General features: G+C 40.4%; 1 protein-coding gene across 3 annotated transcripts in view; it reads right to left on the bottom strand.

The window, feature by feature from the left end:
- Positions 1–5,617: 5,617 nt before the first annotated feature.
- Positions 5,618–17,462, bottom strand: part of si:ch211-246m6.5 (von Willebrand factor D and EGF domain-containing protein) — a 52,007-nt gene continuing 40,162 nt past the window's right edge. For 2 of the 3 annotated variants that reach the window (XM_015958041.3, XM_054734504.2), the window contains exons 27-33: positions 14,600–14,695; positions 14,423–14,518; positions 14,245–14,340; positions 13,972–14,067; positions 7,760–7,855; positions 7,578–7,675; positions 5,618–5,763 (exon numbers count right to left, since the gene is read on the bottom strand). In XM_015958041.3, the coding sequence (XP_015813527.3) occupies positions 5,743–5,763; positions 7,578–7,675; positions 7,760–7,855; positions 13,972–14,067; positions 14,245–14,340; positions 14,423–14,518; positions 14,600–14,695 (599 nt within the window). In that variant the 3' untranslated portion in view covers positions 5,618–5,742. The remainder of the gene's footprint in view (positions 5,764–7,577; positions 7,676–7,759; positions 7,856–13,971; positions 14,068–14,244; positions 14,341–14,422; positions 14,519–14,599; positions 14,696–17,462) is intronic. The other variant, XM_054734510.2, reaches the window with a different exon arrangement.

Below are 17,462 nucleotides of genomic sequence, written 5' to 3'. Positions count from 1 at the left end.
CTGTAACATCGCCCCATAAAATTCTTTCGCAGACCCCTGTGGGGCCACAGTGCAAACCGCAGACAACCCCTGGTGGGACCCATGCGGGGAATAGCTGTGCTAGCTTGGATATAACTCTTAATTTTCCAACGTTTCTGCTCCTTGTGCACAAAGAATGCTGAAACAAAACCTCCTACAGAAATATTATATAATATTTATTAGTGCCATTTTTACATAGATATCATCCTTAACTTGAGCTCTCATGAAATATAAAATATTTGTGTGTTTCTGATATTTAATCCCTTTATTCCCCCTATATTGCCAGGTATGTGATCAAAACCAAAAATGTAAACTCATGAAAAAAATGTAATAATATTTTGTGTGTTTTAAGTCCTGATATATATATATATATATATATATATATATATATATACACAGTTGTGGTCAGAAGTTTACATACACTTGTAAAAAATATAATATAATGGCTCTACTGAGTGTCCCGTTATTTCTAAAACTCTGATTTTTCTCTGATAGAGTGATTGGAACAGATACTTCTTTGTCACAAAAAACATTCATGAAGTTTGGTTCTTTAATGTCTTTATTATGGGTTAACAGAGAAAAGTGATCACATTTGCTGGGTCACAAATATACATACAGCAGTGCTAATATTTGGTTACATGTCCCTTAGCCATTTTCACTTCAATCAGGCGCTTTTGGTAGCCATCCACAAGCTTCTGGTTGAATCTTTGACCACTCCTCTTGACAGAATTGGTGAAGTTCAGTTAAATTTGATGGCTTTCTGACATGGACTTGTTTCTTCAGCACTGTCCACATGTTTTCAATGGGGTTTAAGTCAGGATTTTGGGAAGGCCATTCTAAAACCCTTATTCTAGCCTGATTTAGCCATTCCTTTACCACTTTTGATGTGTGTTTGGGGTCATTGTCCTGTTGGAACACCCAACTGCGCCGAAGACCCAACCTTCGTGCTGATGATTTTAGGTTATGTTGAAGAATGTGAAGGTAATCCTGCTTCTTCATTATACCATTTACTCTCTGTAAAGCACCAGTTCCATTGGCAGCAAAACAGCCCCACAGCATAATATTCCCACCACCTTGCTTGACTGTAGGCATGGTGTTCTTGGGGTTAAAGGCCTCACCTTTTCTCCTCCAAACATATTGCTGGGCATTGTGGCCAAAAAGCTCGATTTTTGTTTCGTCTGACCACAGAACTTTCCTCCAGAAGGTCTTACCTTTGTCCATGTGATCAGCAGCAAACTTCAGTCGAGCCTTAAGGTGCCGCTTTTGGAGCAAGGGCTTCCTTCTTGCACGGCAGCCTCTCAGTCCATGGAGATGCAAAACACGTTTGACTGTGGACAATGACACCTGTGTTCCAGTAGCTTCTAATTCTTGGCAGATCTGCTTTTTGGTGATTCTTGGTTCATTCTTTACCCTCCTGACCAGTTTTCTCTCAGCAGCAGGTGATAGCTTGCGTTTTCTTCCTGATCTTGGCAGTGATGAAACAGTGCCATGCACCTTATACTTACAAACAATTGTTTGCACTGTTGCTCTTGGGACCTGCAGCTGCTTTGAAATGGCCCCAAGTGACTTTCCTGACTTGTTCAAGTCAATAATTCGCTTTTTCAGATCCATGCTGAGCTCCTTTGACTTTCCCATTGTAGCATTTGTGGGCGTTTGTATCCAATGAGCCCCATTTACCTGGCCTAAGAGAAGTTACCAGCTGTAGTCACTCATAATCACTCACACGAAGTTAAGAGGCCATGCTATGAAGCTCAGTTCACTGACACGTTTCTAAGTCACCAAAATTGCTAGATCATGTTGCTGTATGTATATTTGTGACCCAGCAAATGTGATCACTTTTCTCTGTTAACCCATAATAAAGACATTAAAGAACCAAACTTCACGAATGTTTTTGTGACAAAGAAGTATCTGTTCCAATCACTCTATCAGAGAAAAATCAGTGTTTTAGAAATAACGGGACACTCAGTAGAGCCATTATATTATATTTTTTACAAGTGTATGTAAACTTCTGACCACAACTGTGTGTGTATATATATATATATATATATATATATATATATATATATATATATAGTTATTTATTTATTTATTTTGGTCATTTAAAAGGAAAAGAAAGAACACAGTAATACAGAATCTCAATTATAGTAAACAAAAAGGTGTAGGCTGAAGCCTAGCTTTTTATGCCTACCCTATTTATTCAATCACATTACTTCTCAAAAAAAGAAAGAAATGACAATAATAAGATAAAAGTAATGTAATAATAAAAATGAGAGTGAGATAAAAATAATAATTATGATAATAATAATTGAAATATATTGAGTAACAACAACCATCATTCAGCAAGAGGAAAAATACACAGAACTAAAGACAGAACTATACAAAACTACCAGTAATCTTAATAAGTCCATGTATGATAATGATCAAAACAGAGATTTAAATACTATAACTTGTGCAAGAACATTACATTTTCATTCACATCTATCAGATACACTAGCTCACATACGGTCATTATGGTAGTATGACATCATCTTCTTTGAACATCTTAGGTGAGTTCTAGCTGTGTCATATTTCTAATCCCATACTGTAGTTGTTTTTTAAAACACAGAACAGTTTTGTTACCTGTTTTCTCGCTACGTTTTGTTTGCGGCTGTATACTTCCTCCCTATATATATATATAGATCGGTGGCCAAGTCACTGACACAGGCCTAATCTACATGAGATATTGGCCAAGGTCTTTCATGCCCTCTGCATCGGAACTGCTTCACCTCTGTTACAGCTCAAGACGAAGATGAAGAACTCTCTTGATAAACACATAATCAAACAACTTTGTTATTACCAATAATAATGTGAACCCAATGTTCAATCAATCTGTGAAATGACAATGTTATTACTTGATATTATAATCCTGTGATCAGTAGTAATTTACAAGTAATTATAGTCGTGGACATTTGCACTAGACACTAATGACACAGAGTAATGCTTAAGTCACACGACACATTTCCTTTTGTGTGATCCAATCAGAACCTTCGTTTCTGACACGAGGTGTGGTTTTCTGTGGTGTTTGTATAAACCCTCTTTTTGCATGTCCAATTCTGATTCACCAGTAAACCAAAATATGACAATTATAAAAACTATCTCACACCACCTTTTCTTTAGTTCAAAGCGTTCTAGAGAGGTCTCGGACCGGCCATCCGGACTTCCTCTTCAGCCAAAAGAACCTCGACAAGCTGGATAAAATCTGGTGCAAGTTACACCTGACCGCAACGGTTCCTTCAGAATAAAAGCTGAACCTCACGACCCCTTCAGGGTCTCGCTGACGCCAATGAACCTGTCGTAACCTGGAAGCATTCCAAGACCAGTTTGGTCGGCACCGCTGCTTTTCTACCGGCTTTGGTTCCATGGAGGGTCCAAGAAGACCTCGACATTCTGGATCTAACGGAGGCTTCCCCCTGGGGTACACAGACCGACAGATGGTGTTTCATGTGTGTTTTAAATCTCCAACTAAAGTTTAGAGCGAAACATTCACTCCCACTCAGAACCAAATGCTTCTCCGGATCCGCTTGTTCCGAATAACACTCCACACACACACCATCATTCATCACGTCTCACTCCAACTTAGTCCATCAGTACACAGAGGGTTTAAAGTTAGTTTTGTTTAAATTGTGTAGAAATCAATTTCTTAACTATTATAAACCTGACTCTCTTTCTTTCCTCTGAGTTAATACGAAGTGTTGCTTAATCCCTGCAATAAAAAGTCCTGATCTTCTGGTTAAAATATTCAAAGATCCATCAGACTGATACTTCATATTTCTATGGAATCTCACATTTTATGGGTCATAAGTAAGATGTAAACTACCCATCCTTTACAGTTATATTAAATAGCAGAAGGACATTTTTAAAATAATTTTTTGGTACTTCCAAAGTTTTTCACAAAAACACACCTGTCTGTGTAAAAAATGCACTAGGAGCATGTAAGGGTTAAACCTATTTGGCTCAAATAGCCCAAGAAATTAAAACACCCCAAACATTTAAAAGTTCTGATGCTTTATTTAAACTGCATTAATCACAGTTTAAAAAAAATCACTAATACCTTAGTTAAAGGTAATAAAAAATGAAACACCAACACTTAACCAAACGGGGTTAGGAGCCACTTTTAGGTGGGGACGGTGTGTTCAGGGTGGTGAACAGTGTAACTTTTCCGCCACTCGTAGCAGAAGTAGCACTGGGATTAGTCATCTGCCTGGGAAAGTTCATTTGTTTTATCAACAAACACAAAAAGCATTAAGAAGTTTGCTTGAGACTGAAACTCAGGCAATAGATGCCAGAACATGTCAAAGAACATGTTCAAGCTCAAGCTTCGGAAGGCGAAGCTCTCAATTTACCGGTCGATCTACGTTCCAACCTTCATCTTTGGTCTCGAGCTTTGGTTAGTGACAGCAGGCACACAATCGCAGATACAAGCGGCCGCAATGGGTTTTCTCAGCAGGGTGGCTGGACTCTCCCTTAGAGATAGCTTGGTCATTAGGGAGGGGCTCGGAGTAGACCTGCTGCTCCTCCACATCGAGAGGAGCCAGTTGAGGTGACTCAGGCATCTAGTTAGGATGCCTCCTGGATGCCTCCCTGGAGAAGTTTTTCAGGTACGTCCAACCAAGAGACCTAAAGGAAGACTCAGGACACGCTGGAGGGACTGTGTCTCTGGGAACGCCCCCGGAGGGGCTGGCCCAAGTGGCTGGGGAGAGAGAAGTCTGGGCCTCTCTGCTTAGGCTGCTCCCGCGACCCGACCCGAATAAGCAGAAGAGAACAGATGGATGAATTTGTGATTGTTATGAAATATCTCACCAACTTTTGAAAGGATGTAAATGAAATTCTCAGTAAGTAAACACTGGCTTTTCATCCATAGCTGACTTAACCTTTGAGGTCAGCTGGACTCAGGATTATGGCTACGGTGATCAGCATTAGCTCTAGATTTTGTGGTAATATGCGAGATTATATAATGTAAGATTTGGCTAAAACGACCTTCTCAATGTCAGCCGTGTAAGCAAACTTTGGATCTCCTTCCTTCCTGAAGGTCTGCTGGCCACCATTCTGTTTTGAGCGAATTTGCTAGGAACAGGTAAACTAGGGTTTCGGTTGATCACTTACGAGTATCATTCGTCACCTGGATTCACCTGGGCAAAAGAAAACCCCAAAACCTTACGTCGCTGCAGCAGGAAGTCCTTGTTTAGGATTAGATAAGTAAACGATGACACGGCTGCAGCCATGAGGAGTGGGTGAACGATGCTTCCTGAGTCAGTTCAGGTGCAAGGCACTTTTCTGGTGGAGTAAAACGAGTCAAGAAGTAATTGAAGAAACTCAATGAAGCTTACAGATCTAATTCAGAAGGTTCAGAGCAGGTTTACATCATCCTGCTAACGGGCCGGTGCGGTTCTGTTCTGCTACCATGGTCGTCTATGTAGGCTTTTGTTTCAGGAAATAAACAGGTCCAATCAGATTTTACATCTGGAGGAGCTTTAATTTTCTTACAAAACAACCAAATAATCCAGATTTAATAAGAAACAACAGATTACACAGAGATGAAGATTTATACAAGAAACGCGTGACACCAAATAAATAAATACTCAGTCTGGGTTACTGGCGAGGAGCACAAACCTATTTACACACTCAGTCAAGAGTCATGGAGCTGCTGTGGTGAAACATCCCATCTCCTCTGGATGAAGATACTCGTCATCCTCGCTGGATGTGGAGCTGAAAACACAACCAAGTAAACAATCACACAAATATGCAACAAAGACAACAACAAAACATGCAAGAGGACAAAAACACAAAGATGTTTCTGTGCTTTATGAGTCTTCATCATTTTGTTCCTTTAGTTATTTAATTTGGATGTTCCATGTTAAAATTTTAGCTGCTCTGTTTCTGGTTAAAACCATTTTAATGAGCTCAGCATCATTCACATTCAGTTAGTGTTACTTTGAGGCCATTTTTATTTAATTTTGAGGTTTAGTTGTGTCTTTTTTTATATCCACCATGTAAAGCCCTCAAAGTCGCGAGTTTTGGGACAAATTTTCCTTTGTTACCTTTATTTTGAAGGTGAAAGTGGACCGGCGGAATGAAAAGAGATGGGGAATCCTCGTTAAATGTCTCACCACTAGGGCAGCACCTTTAGATATTATGACTAGCACTAACACTGATGCCTTGATGATGGCTCTTCGTCGGTTCATCGCCCACCGAGGAACACCGGCTGAGCTGTTCTCTGACCAGGGAACAAATTTTAAAGGAGGAGAAAGGGAACTCAAGGAAGCCTTCACTAAGATCTCTACCCCGTTACAAGAGCTCATTGCTCCACAGAAGACAGACTTCTGTTTTAACCCTCCAGCAGCACCACACTTTGGGGGAGTGTGGGAGAGGGAAGCACGTTCGGTGAAGGATGCCCTACGAGTCACTGTGGGAGCCCAACCTGTCCCAGAGGAGGTGTTACGCACCGTCTTGATTGAAATCGAGGGTATCCTGAACAGTAAACCTCTGGGTTATGTGTCGGCGGATGCTAGTGACCCAGACCCTGTGACACCCAATACACTTCTGATGGGGCGGCCAGATGGTTCACTTCCTCAAGTCGTCTACCCGGAGAACGAGCTCATTGGGCGTCAACAATGGAAGCATTCACAAGTTTTGGCGGATCACTTTTGGACTCGGTTCCTTCGCCTGTACCTACCAAGTCTCCAAGTTCGCCAGAAGTGGCAGGCCTCATCAACTGACATCAGCCAGGACAGTGTAGCGATGATCGTGGATCCACCGCTGCCTAGGGCCTTGTGGCTTGTCTGGAGGATCGTCGTAACTCATCCAGGCCGTGATGGACAGGTTCAATTGGCAGAGGTGAAGGTGGGAGGTAGGATCTACACCCGGCCGGTGGCCAAGCTGATCGCTCTGCCGGCCCTACCATTGGAGGCCGATGATTGTCCTACTTCCGCTTCTGCACTCTCATAGACTTTGATGGTTTCATTGATGGACAAATGTATTTTATACACTATGCTTGTAATGTTTTTATGTTTTGTAGCTGTTTTAGTTAGGGATGCACCGATACCGATATCGATACCGGTATCGGTAAAAGTTAACCGATACCAGGAATGATACCAATGTAGTTGCTTGAAAATGGCTTCACTGTAACTTGTCATTTCTGTTCACCTAATATTTTGGTTTTGTGATAATTTCTATTAATATATTTTACTTTTAATCTACACCACAGTCTTTTCCTGTTGAAAGCAGAGAAGAAAATTAATCCTGTATTCCATTTCAGAGCATTTTTTGTGTGGTAGAAGTATCGCATCGGTAATCGGTATCAGCAAGTAGTCAGAAGTATTGTTATCGTATCAGTTTGGGAAAAAAGTGGTATCACTGCATCCCTAGTTTTAGTTACGTATTTGTGTGGTTGCTTTGTAATCTTTTAGTTTAGTTTTGGTATTTCTGAATATATTTTTGTGAGTTTTTCCCAATTTTTTGGACGTTTGACTTTGTAAAAGATCCCATTTTAGAAGTGTGAAGCTGTGTGTGGTTCTGCTTACCCTGGTGGAGCACAGAGGTCCAGAGTATCCGCTCCTGCAGGCACAGACGTTTGGACTAACGCAGCGACTTCCATACAGACATTTGTGTTCACAGTGAGCTGAGAGGAAAATCGTGGCCGTTGGGTCCAGGTGGGTGGCATTTAAAGCAACAAGTCTTGTTTACGTTGTGATGTCATACTCACGGATCTGACACAGCATGCCTTGCCACCCCGACTTGCAGTGGCAGGTGTTAGGACCGACACACTCGCCTCCATTCAGACACTTCTGCAGACAGCTGGCTGAGAGGAAACAAAACAAATATAGATGTGTTATAGAAATGAGTTTATGGGTTTGTCGCATCCAGTTCAGTAGATTCTTAGCGATGCACTAATTCCAATGAGGCAGACAATGATTAATTAACTTTTATAATTAAATCATAATGATGTGTCAAAGGATTAACATACTGTGGTGAACTCAGTCACGGAGGAAACAGAGGTTTCTTTGGGAGCACCCGTTTAATCTTACACTCCTCAGCGCGGCCACAGCAACAACAACAAAAAAAGGCGCGCTTTCACCGGAAAACAGTCGCAGAGAGAGCGCGCGTCACCCGTCACCATAGCAACATGACAACAAACACATAACTGTAATAACAGAACAAACCCCGAACAGCCCTGGCCCGCTACAATACTTTTTTTAAAATTTCTGATTTGCTCCTTAATTATAACTTGTAATTGTTTTTGAAAGCGATGCATTTATGGACATGAAACAATAAAGTTTTTTCGAAACGACTTCTAGTTTTCCCACAGCGGCTGTTTGTCTGAGACTTACTCGTCAACCAACCTATCTGACTCTCATTAAAAAGACAATGTGTAGTTTTTTACTATTAATGTCTGGAAATATCCATCAAAATGTTGTTGAAAATTAATGAAATGATGCCCAGTTGTGGAAAAATTCTGGCGGCTTCGTAACATATAACCATAAAAATAAGGTTTGAAAAACATGGGAGCAGGTCTAAGTCTGTGGGTGACGCCATATTAGAAAGAAAGAAAGAAAGAAAGAAAGAAAAATATCATTTCTATAGCGCCTCTCAAGATAAAAATCACGAGGCGCTTCACAAAAACCAAAAATATAAAAATTGTAAAAATATAAAAAAGCATTTAAAAAATGTTTAAACGTATATTTAAAATGAGCAAGAATAAGCAATTACGATTTAAAAGAAAAAATGTAAAGAAAGAGAGAGTGAACAGGAAAGAGGGAAATCAGTGGATCCTGAGGAAGGTGGAATAGGTGGCGAGAGCAGAATAAAGAGAGAGGGGTGAAGAAGGTCATACAAAAAAAATTAAATGCCATGTTTCCTGCTACGGGAGCCCATGAGGACAAAATGCATTTACTGATTTGTAACAAACGGTTAGAAAACCTTCGTAATTCTTAAATGTTGTTGTTTTACACATTTACCTCTTCACTTGTTGCCAGTGATGAAAGGGAGTCTGATGTGCTTGTTATTTGGCTAAAGTTAGCACTCCCCAGGGCTTTTTGACCCTAATGGGCATCCATTAGTAAGGTATTACTCCAACACAAAACTACTGCTTGCTTGCAACAATTTAGATATCTACTGCCCCCTATCACTAGGAAAAATACACACGGTCACTTTAAGGACCAAGTTCACACTTTTTTGCAGAGGTTTCTGATATAAATGAAAACCTTGTGAGTCAATCTCTGTGGGATAAAAGCTCTGGTGCTCCTGTTTCATGAACTAGAAGTAGTCAGAGGAGAGAAAAACAGAAAATGACAGCTCATCTCTGACTGGTTAGCAGTAGAGCTGAAACAACTAATCAATTCAATCGATTATAATTGATTGTTAAAATAGTTGACAACGTATTTAGTCTTTGATTAGTTTTATATAATCACGTTTTACTGTAAGCTGTCTATTTCTAACACAATCTGTTACATCGGTTACAATCTGTTAAATTTGCGGCCAGTGTGTGGCAGTAATGAACCACTGATCTAGTGGAGCAGTAGAAGAAGAAATCAGCCAATAGGTACCCTTGTTTGTCATGATATACCACGCACATGGCTGTAGCGTTATTAAGATCCTATTGTCTGCCCTTAACAGCTGCCCCTTCAAACAGTAACAGCGTGCATGAATTGCCAAGGTCGGGTGCTTGTTTCTGAATGTTTACATTCCAGGAAAGGGGACAGAAGAAAGAAGAACGCTTTTCATTAATTAATCCAAGAACTTTATTTGTAATAAAGCTAATCAAAACATATGTTGATCAATAATAATCAGGTGACTGATCTGTGAAATAAAAATGCCATGATTTATGTGTTTAATGAATAAACAGGACTGTGCACCAGACATACTGATCCACAGAACATAACGCATGACACATTGTTCTCATCCAATCAGAGCTGTCGTCTGTTGCAGGGCAGAATCTGGGCTGTTTACTTAAACTGTCCACTCCGATTTGCTAAGATTTATAAACAACTAAGTCAATAAAAACAGAGCAACGCCATTTTAACTTCAGTTCCATCTGAGTTCCAAAGGAGTTACATCATAGACTCAACGTAGTTTCAACCAGCTCTCAAATCATCATCGCTAAAGGAGATTACAGTCTGGCCAGCTGTGTTTTTCTACTTTTAAGCTGAGAACTGTCAAGCTCGAATTTCTGTCGTTTGAACAAGACGACGGTTCCTTCACAATAAAAGCTGAACGCGCTGAGACCTGCCGCTACTGCCGGAGCTATCCGTAGACGGGTTTGTTGTGCTGCAACACTGTTTCATCAGTCCAGTACCAAGGGGGTTCGAGGACCTGACATTCCTGATCTGACCGCGGGAGACTCCATACGGTACGTAGCCTCGGCAAGATGGCGTTTCATGTCAAGAGCTTCTGAAGCCCTCGTGGTTTCTAGTCTAAACATCCGACACCCAGATCCGCCTGCCTCAGCCTAGAGATTCTGAACACACACACACACACTCACCAACACTTCAACATTCAAATCCATATGCATCCATCATAGAGAGTTAGTCCTGGGGCATTGTTTGAATTTATAATTATAGAAATTAAAGATTCTTAAACGATCCCAACTCTCTCTTTTCTTGTCTCTAAGTCAATACAAAGTGTTTAAATAAAACTCCCTGAAGTTAAAAACAACCTCTTCTGATTATAATATCTGGACCTAATAAAAGTGTAAGAATATACAACTAGATTCCACTACATGGCTGACGCGCATGCTCACACTGAGGAAGATGGCGGCGCAAGAAAAGGTACTGGTGAAAAACAGAAACAATAAAACGGAAGAAAAAACCCAAACAACAACATCACAAGTATGGGAGCACTTCACTCTAGATAACGTGAAAAGACGGGTGACCTGCAAGATATGCAAAAACGATCTAGCATGGCATGGAAGCACGACTTCTCTAATTGAACATCTGAGACAAAAACATGTCGGAGTTTATGCAACTGAGCCAGCCTGGTGAGTTACACACAAAATAAAAAAATAACCACACTTCATTGGTCTCTCATCATAAAGCAGATCGCTTTTTGTGAGTGCTGTTCTGCTGAGTTTTTTATAGTATAATTTCACACGGTATCTTTGCAGCGTACTAACGTTTGTAACATTCAGAAATGGTCAGTTTTTCATCTATTTTGGCCTTTTCAGAGACAGGTCATCAGCATTAATCTGCCTCTGTGTGTTTTCCTATCTAATATTCCAAGCTGCAAGAAGATTCTGCAAGTGCATGTTGACATCTCGGGATCACAACATTGTCAACATGCTCCCTTCCCAAGGTTCTTCTCTGCCAAGCTGCTGTTATCTATTCTTTGCTTCACAAAACAAAAAAATGAACTTTTATAATTAAATCATAAGGAAATGAACAATATGCGTTAATTGATCATATAATGAATGGACAAGGTGTTAAATGAAATGTCTTGATTAATCTGTGCTTAAATTAATAAGGTTGATTGATCTGTGCTTAGATTAATAAAGATGAAATGAAATATATGACCCATATATTTAATCAGCGTACGTGGCTTGACAAGCTCACACACTCATACACATGACAAGATAATAAGTTAAAGTAACTGCATGCACCTAGAGATCTTATCAACAAATCAGAGCATCTTTTGTACCTGGAAAAGGCGTGGGTTCTGAGGTTTGTTTGTTTGTTGACACCTCTTAACCTCTTTTGTCCTGATTGGCCACACAATCATAATATGAGAATTATTAAAACAGAACTCACTTCCTGAGTGATTCAGTTCAAGCTCAGTTCGAGTTCGAGTACACCTTCGGAGTGGCCAATCCTGAAGGGACTCTTTGAACCATCAAAGCTTTCGACAAGCCAAAAGCTGCCTGCTGCGACACAGAAACTTGCTCCTTCAGCTATTCAGAAACAGCTGTTTTAGACGCAAACGATTTCCTCCATTGTTGTGACCCGGAGGCATTCCAGCACTGACTTGGTCGCATCGAGGTTTTCCTATGAGCCACGTGCAGTGGGGTCACCGACTCCTCGACATCTCAGATCCGAACGAGGGTCTCCAGAACGGGTACGTAGGCACGACATGAATTGCGTCTGATGCCGTTTTGATAAATCAATTCTTCAGCTTATAACAACCACAAATTCTTACACCCAGAATTCAAAATTTCTTTCAGATACAAAGGTTCTGGTAAACATCACACGCCATTCCATACATCACATTCCATCCACATACATTCACCCATCACATAAACTTGTTTATAGCTTGTCATGTATGTAATTCGTCTAGAAAATAAAGTTTATTTTTAATCATATCCTTGACTCTGTCTGAATTAATACTAAGTGGACCATGATCACTGAAAAAGCTAAGAATCCTAATTCTTCAGATTAAACATTCAAAGATCAATCAGGTTGATATATTACAGGTAGTATATTAAGCTTAAAAGCAACATACAATTCATCTGCACGTTCATTATGTGCTGATGCTGATTGACTGGATGCAATTGTGAATCTCCTCCATGTGGTGTATCCTGCGCTTGCTAAATTTAGCACGTCTGTTATAAGAATGTTCTCATCCAGTGAAGAACAGCACAAAACCATAACGATTCTTCACTTGAGAAAGGACAACTGCGTGGAAAAATATGTTGGCAAGTGGGGTGGGATAAATAAAACGTGGCATAGTTATACTTGTATGCTTTAAAATCTACAACAGTTTTTACTTTGAGAGTGTTTAAACAAGCAAGAAATATGAGAAATGTTTATTTTGTGTAATTTTGTCTAAGAAAAATGTTAAAAGTATGTTGCAAGGTGTTTTACAGCCTTAAAACACATAATTGTAAAATATAATGATGACTTCTTTCTGGATTTCTCCTGCTGCGGGTTATTTTGTGGATTATTAACAAAAAACGATTAATCGATTAATCGTAATAATAATCGACAGTTCAATCGATTATGAAAATAATCGTTAGATGCAGCCCTAGCAGCAGCTCCACCACTGACTTTGTTTGCTTGACAGCGTTGATGTTTTATCTTCACAAAATACTTAAGCCTGAAGGTGTTCTGCCATGTGGTGGAGCTGCTAATGCTAACAGTTAGCTTCAACTAGCTGAGACCTTCTCTGCTTGCTCCTAGATGCTAAAACAGCAACAGCATTCACCAACATGGGTACGTCCATGAATGTTCATTTTCAATGTCATGTAGTTCGGAGTGGCTTTTCTAATCCAAGCATTTTCTCGTCTATTTTCTAGTAGCGACTAATGCAGGAAATGGGGATAGAAGACTGTTTTCATGTTTAGCCTGCATGTTAAACTCAGAGTGGCTGATCATATTTAAAAAAAATAACAAGTAAAAAACTGTTTCTCCATCTCTTTACTGTCAGGGAGGAGGAGATGCTGGTGGTTACCATGGTGACCCTGATAAGCCACTGGCAGTAGCTTTAACATTTCTGTTTTTTAAATCTAAAAGTGGATATTTAGCCTTGGCTGTCCATTTATTGTATAGAAATTAAAACCAACATGTTTTTTTTCAGCCACCAGTGAGTTTTCAGGGTTTTCTCTCTTTTTCCTTCAAGTTCCTTCAGAATCAAGCTGATTATTTTAATCTTCCCTTCCTATGCAGAAGAGCTGCAGCACCTAAAGCTTCTCTGTGGAGGACTTTTTCCTCCAGGAGCATTTCTTCTACGGAGTCCTCTTGGATTGTGGGCTTTTCTGTTCTTGGAGTTATTTCAGGAGGTATGCTCAAATCAAATCATGCAAATACGTTAATATTTAGTTTCACAAATACTTTTTCCATTTCTATTTCAGAGTCGTAATTATGTAATCGATTTTTCAGGGCACTTCTAGTTTTGATAACAGAACAAATTCTGACGTCTGTTTAGTCAGATCAACTGGACAGAAATGCAAACAGATTCTTGGTCATGCAACCAGGTGATCTGTTCACTTACGTTTGCTGCATCTTGTTCCTTTCCAGCCAGATGGACAGTCACACACATCTGGACCAACACATCTTCCGCCATTCATGCACCTGGGCTCACACACACCTGGGAAGGGAAAAACGTCAAACACTAATCAACCTCCACAGACTTCTGGAGAGTGAAATCACGCACAATCTACATGAAATTACAATTTGATGTTAAAAAGAAAAGTGATCTTTATTGGCGACGTTAAAGATCAGATTTGAGCGTGGGAGAAGGAAGGAGGAGTCAAAGGTCACTGACTTTTCTCACATCGTCTTCCTGTGTATCCCTGCAGGCATGAGCACACGTTATTCCTGATGCACCCACCTCCATTTTTACAGGGCGGGCTGCAGACAGCTGCAGGTAAAAGATAGTTTAGCTAGATGAAAATCAGATGTTCTGCCCCCTGGTTCTAAAGTCAGCCCAGTTCTGAGTTTACCGTTCTGACACTGAGCGCCGTAGAACCCGTGAGGACACTCGCAGGTGTCTGGCCGAATGCACACACCTCCGTTCAGACACACAGGAGAGCAACGAGCTGGAAAACAAATACTGATGTAAGGACAGGTTCACCTCATGTAGACCTGATGGTTTTGTTTCCATAACACAACGATCTCACCGGTCTCACAAGATGGTCCCGTCCACCCTGGTGGGCACAAACACTCGTCTGGAGACACACACTGGCCTCTGTTGTGGCAGTGACGACTACACACCACTGTGATAAACAAAAAACAGCTTTATCACCAAGACCATACCGACTTATCTCAAATAAATATGAGTATGGAAAAATCTGAATCACTTGAAATGTATGATTCTGGAAAAAAAAACTCACACGTTATCAATAAAAGGCGACTGGAAAAATGGCAATGTTCTACTGCTTGACAAAAGAAAAGGCAAGGCAGCTTTATTTCTATAGCACATTTCATACACAGAGCCAATTCAACGTGCTTTACATTAGCAAACATTAAAATCAACATAATACATAAAACACATAAAATACAATTTAAAAATAAGACAAAGTTAAAGGGTAATCCAAAGGCTGATGAAAACATTAAGGTTTTCAATTTTGATTCAAAATTTACTAGAGTCGGGGCACATTTGAGGTCATGTGGAAGCTGATTCCATCTGTGTGCACCATAGTAGCTAAAAGCAGCTTCATCCTGTTTGGTTCCGACCCGAGGTTCTACCAGCTGACTGCTTCCTAAGGATCTCAGAGCCCTGCTGGCTGTATACAGGAAGGAGATCTGATATATATTCTGGCCCCGTGCCACTGAGTGATTTATAAACTAGTAGAAGGTTCTGTAGTTTACTGGTAACCAGTGTAGAGATTTAAGAACAGGAGTGATGTGCTCGGTTCTCTTGGTTCTTGTTAAGACTCTAGCAGCAGCATTCTGAATAAGCTGCTGGCGCTTCACAGCTTTTTTGGGAAGACCAGTCAAAAGATCTGGGTAGATCTGGGTGTCATCTGCATAACTATGATGGGTAATGTTGTTATTGTATATGACCTGATTCAGGGGAAGCATGTAGAGTTTGAAAAGCAGTGGTCCGAGAATTGAGCCTTGAGGGACCCCACATGTCATGGCGATCAGCTTTGATCTTTGATCACCAGTAGAGACATCACAACCCCTGCCTTTGAGATAATATTTTTAACATTAATCAGTGCAGTCTCAGCGCTGGTGTTGTCTAAAGTCTGACTGGAAACTATCTAGCAGGTTTCTTGTCTCTAAAAAGTTGTTCAGCTGCATCATAACTGCTTTTTCAATAATTTTCCCAATGAAAGGGAGATTAGAAATTGGTCTGCAGTTATTCATCATTAAGGGATCGAATTTCATTTTCTTTAGAAGAGGCTTAACAGCAGCAGTTTTCATTGATTTAGATCAAAATACCTGGCATTAGGGAACAGTTAACGATTTTCAGTGCATCAGCTTTTATGCAGCTAAAAACAATTTTATAGAAGTTAGTTGGCAGGTTGTCCAGACAGCAGGTAGATGAGTTTAAGGTCTTTACTATGTCCTCCAGCATTTTAGCACGAATCACACCAAAAGCTGTCAGTCTAGCCAGATTGTTGCTGTGAGGCTGTTGCTGTGGTCTGGCTGTGCTGGTTGACGTGGAGGAATAAATGCTTGATCTGATGTTCAGGGGCGGATTTAGGACTGAAGAAGATCCGGGGCTTAACACACACACACGCACGCGCGCACGTGCACGCACATGCGTGCACACACACATGTGACACGCACTGGTCAACATCATATATATATGTCTTGTACCACATAATTTTTAATCTGAAGCTACATATTAAGCATATTCAGGGCAGAGTATTGTTCCTGTTAGTGTTTAGTGTGAGTTGATAGTAAATATTCCCTTTCTTTCTCCAACAACTTTACCTGATAGTAAGCTAACTTTAGGCAAACCAGCAGCACAACAAATATTTTCAAATAAGACTCACAAACCTGAGTCAACACCAGTCTCATCAAAGCTGGGGTTCTGTCGTTGTACTTTTTGAATAAAAAACGTCCTTATGTCCGATGATCTTCACACATGCATTTTAGGCAGAAAAATGCACTCTTGCAGGCATCTTTCCCGTGAATTCGGACACACCCAGAGAGACTGCAGAAGAAGCCGGCTGCTGAAGGGCTTCTTCAGTGGTGGAGGCTCAGGCAGGCTGTATACAAACTACTGCCAGCTGCTCCCTCTCTGTTGGACTTTGGTACTGCATGTTACTTCCATGTTTTAGATCTGGGGCTTTTCATAAAACATTCAGGGCTTGAGCCCAAGTAGCCGGGCCTAACGCCGCCCCTGCTGATGTTTATGGTTTTCTCACAGAAAAATAATACAAACTCCTTACACATAGTTTGATATGAAATCAGGGTTTAACTGTATTGGGAGATTAGTTAACCTCTCAATAGTAGCAAACAGAACACAGGAATTGATAATATCATTAATGACTTTGGAGAAAAAGGCTTGTCTCACCTTTTTTAATTCAGAGTTGTAGGTGCGCAGCTGCACTCTGAAGGTTTCATAGTGATCTGGTAGGTTACTTTTTCTGAATTGACGCTCAGCTTTCCTGCATTATCTCTTCTGATCCGTAACTGATTTAGTGAACATCCACAGAGCTTTTTGTTTGACAGAGATAAGTTTGACCTTTTCAGGTGCAATGGTGTCAAGGACTTCAAGGGTTTTGCAGCTTAAGTGATTTAAAAGAGAAGCAGCGCAGCTGGTTGTTAGACTAGTTGATGTATTCATGCGTTCTATAAAATCTGATGCAGTGTGATCACCCAGATACCTTTTTTTAGAACAACTGAAGTGTGATGTGTAGCTGGTGTATTAAATATCTCAGAAAACACACACAAATGGTCAGATAGACCCACATCCTTGACAACAATGTTCGACACATCCACATCTTTGATTAAGTCGAGCGTGAGTCCCAGATTGTGGGTGTGATTATGAACATTTTGTTTGAATTGTTCTGCAGATTTGTCAAT

Source organism: Nothobranchius furzeri, chromosome 3 (assembly GCF_043380555.1).
Source record: "Nothobranchius furzeri strain GRZ-AD chromosome 3, NfurGRZ-RIMD1, whole genome shotgun sequence".
Taxonomy (NCBI): Eukaryota; Metazoa; Chordata; class Actinopteri; order Cyprinodontiformes; family Nothobranchiidae; genus Nothobranchius; species Nothobranchius furzeri.
The sequence above is the reverse complement of the archived record's forward strand: the minus strand, read 5'-3'. Positions and strand labels throughout refer to the sequence as shown.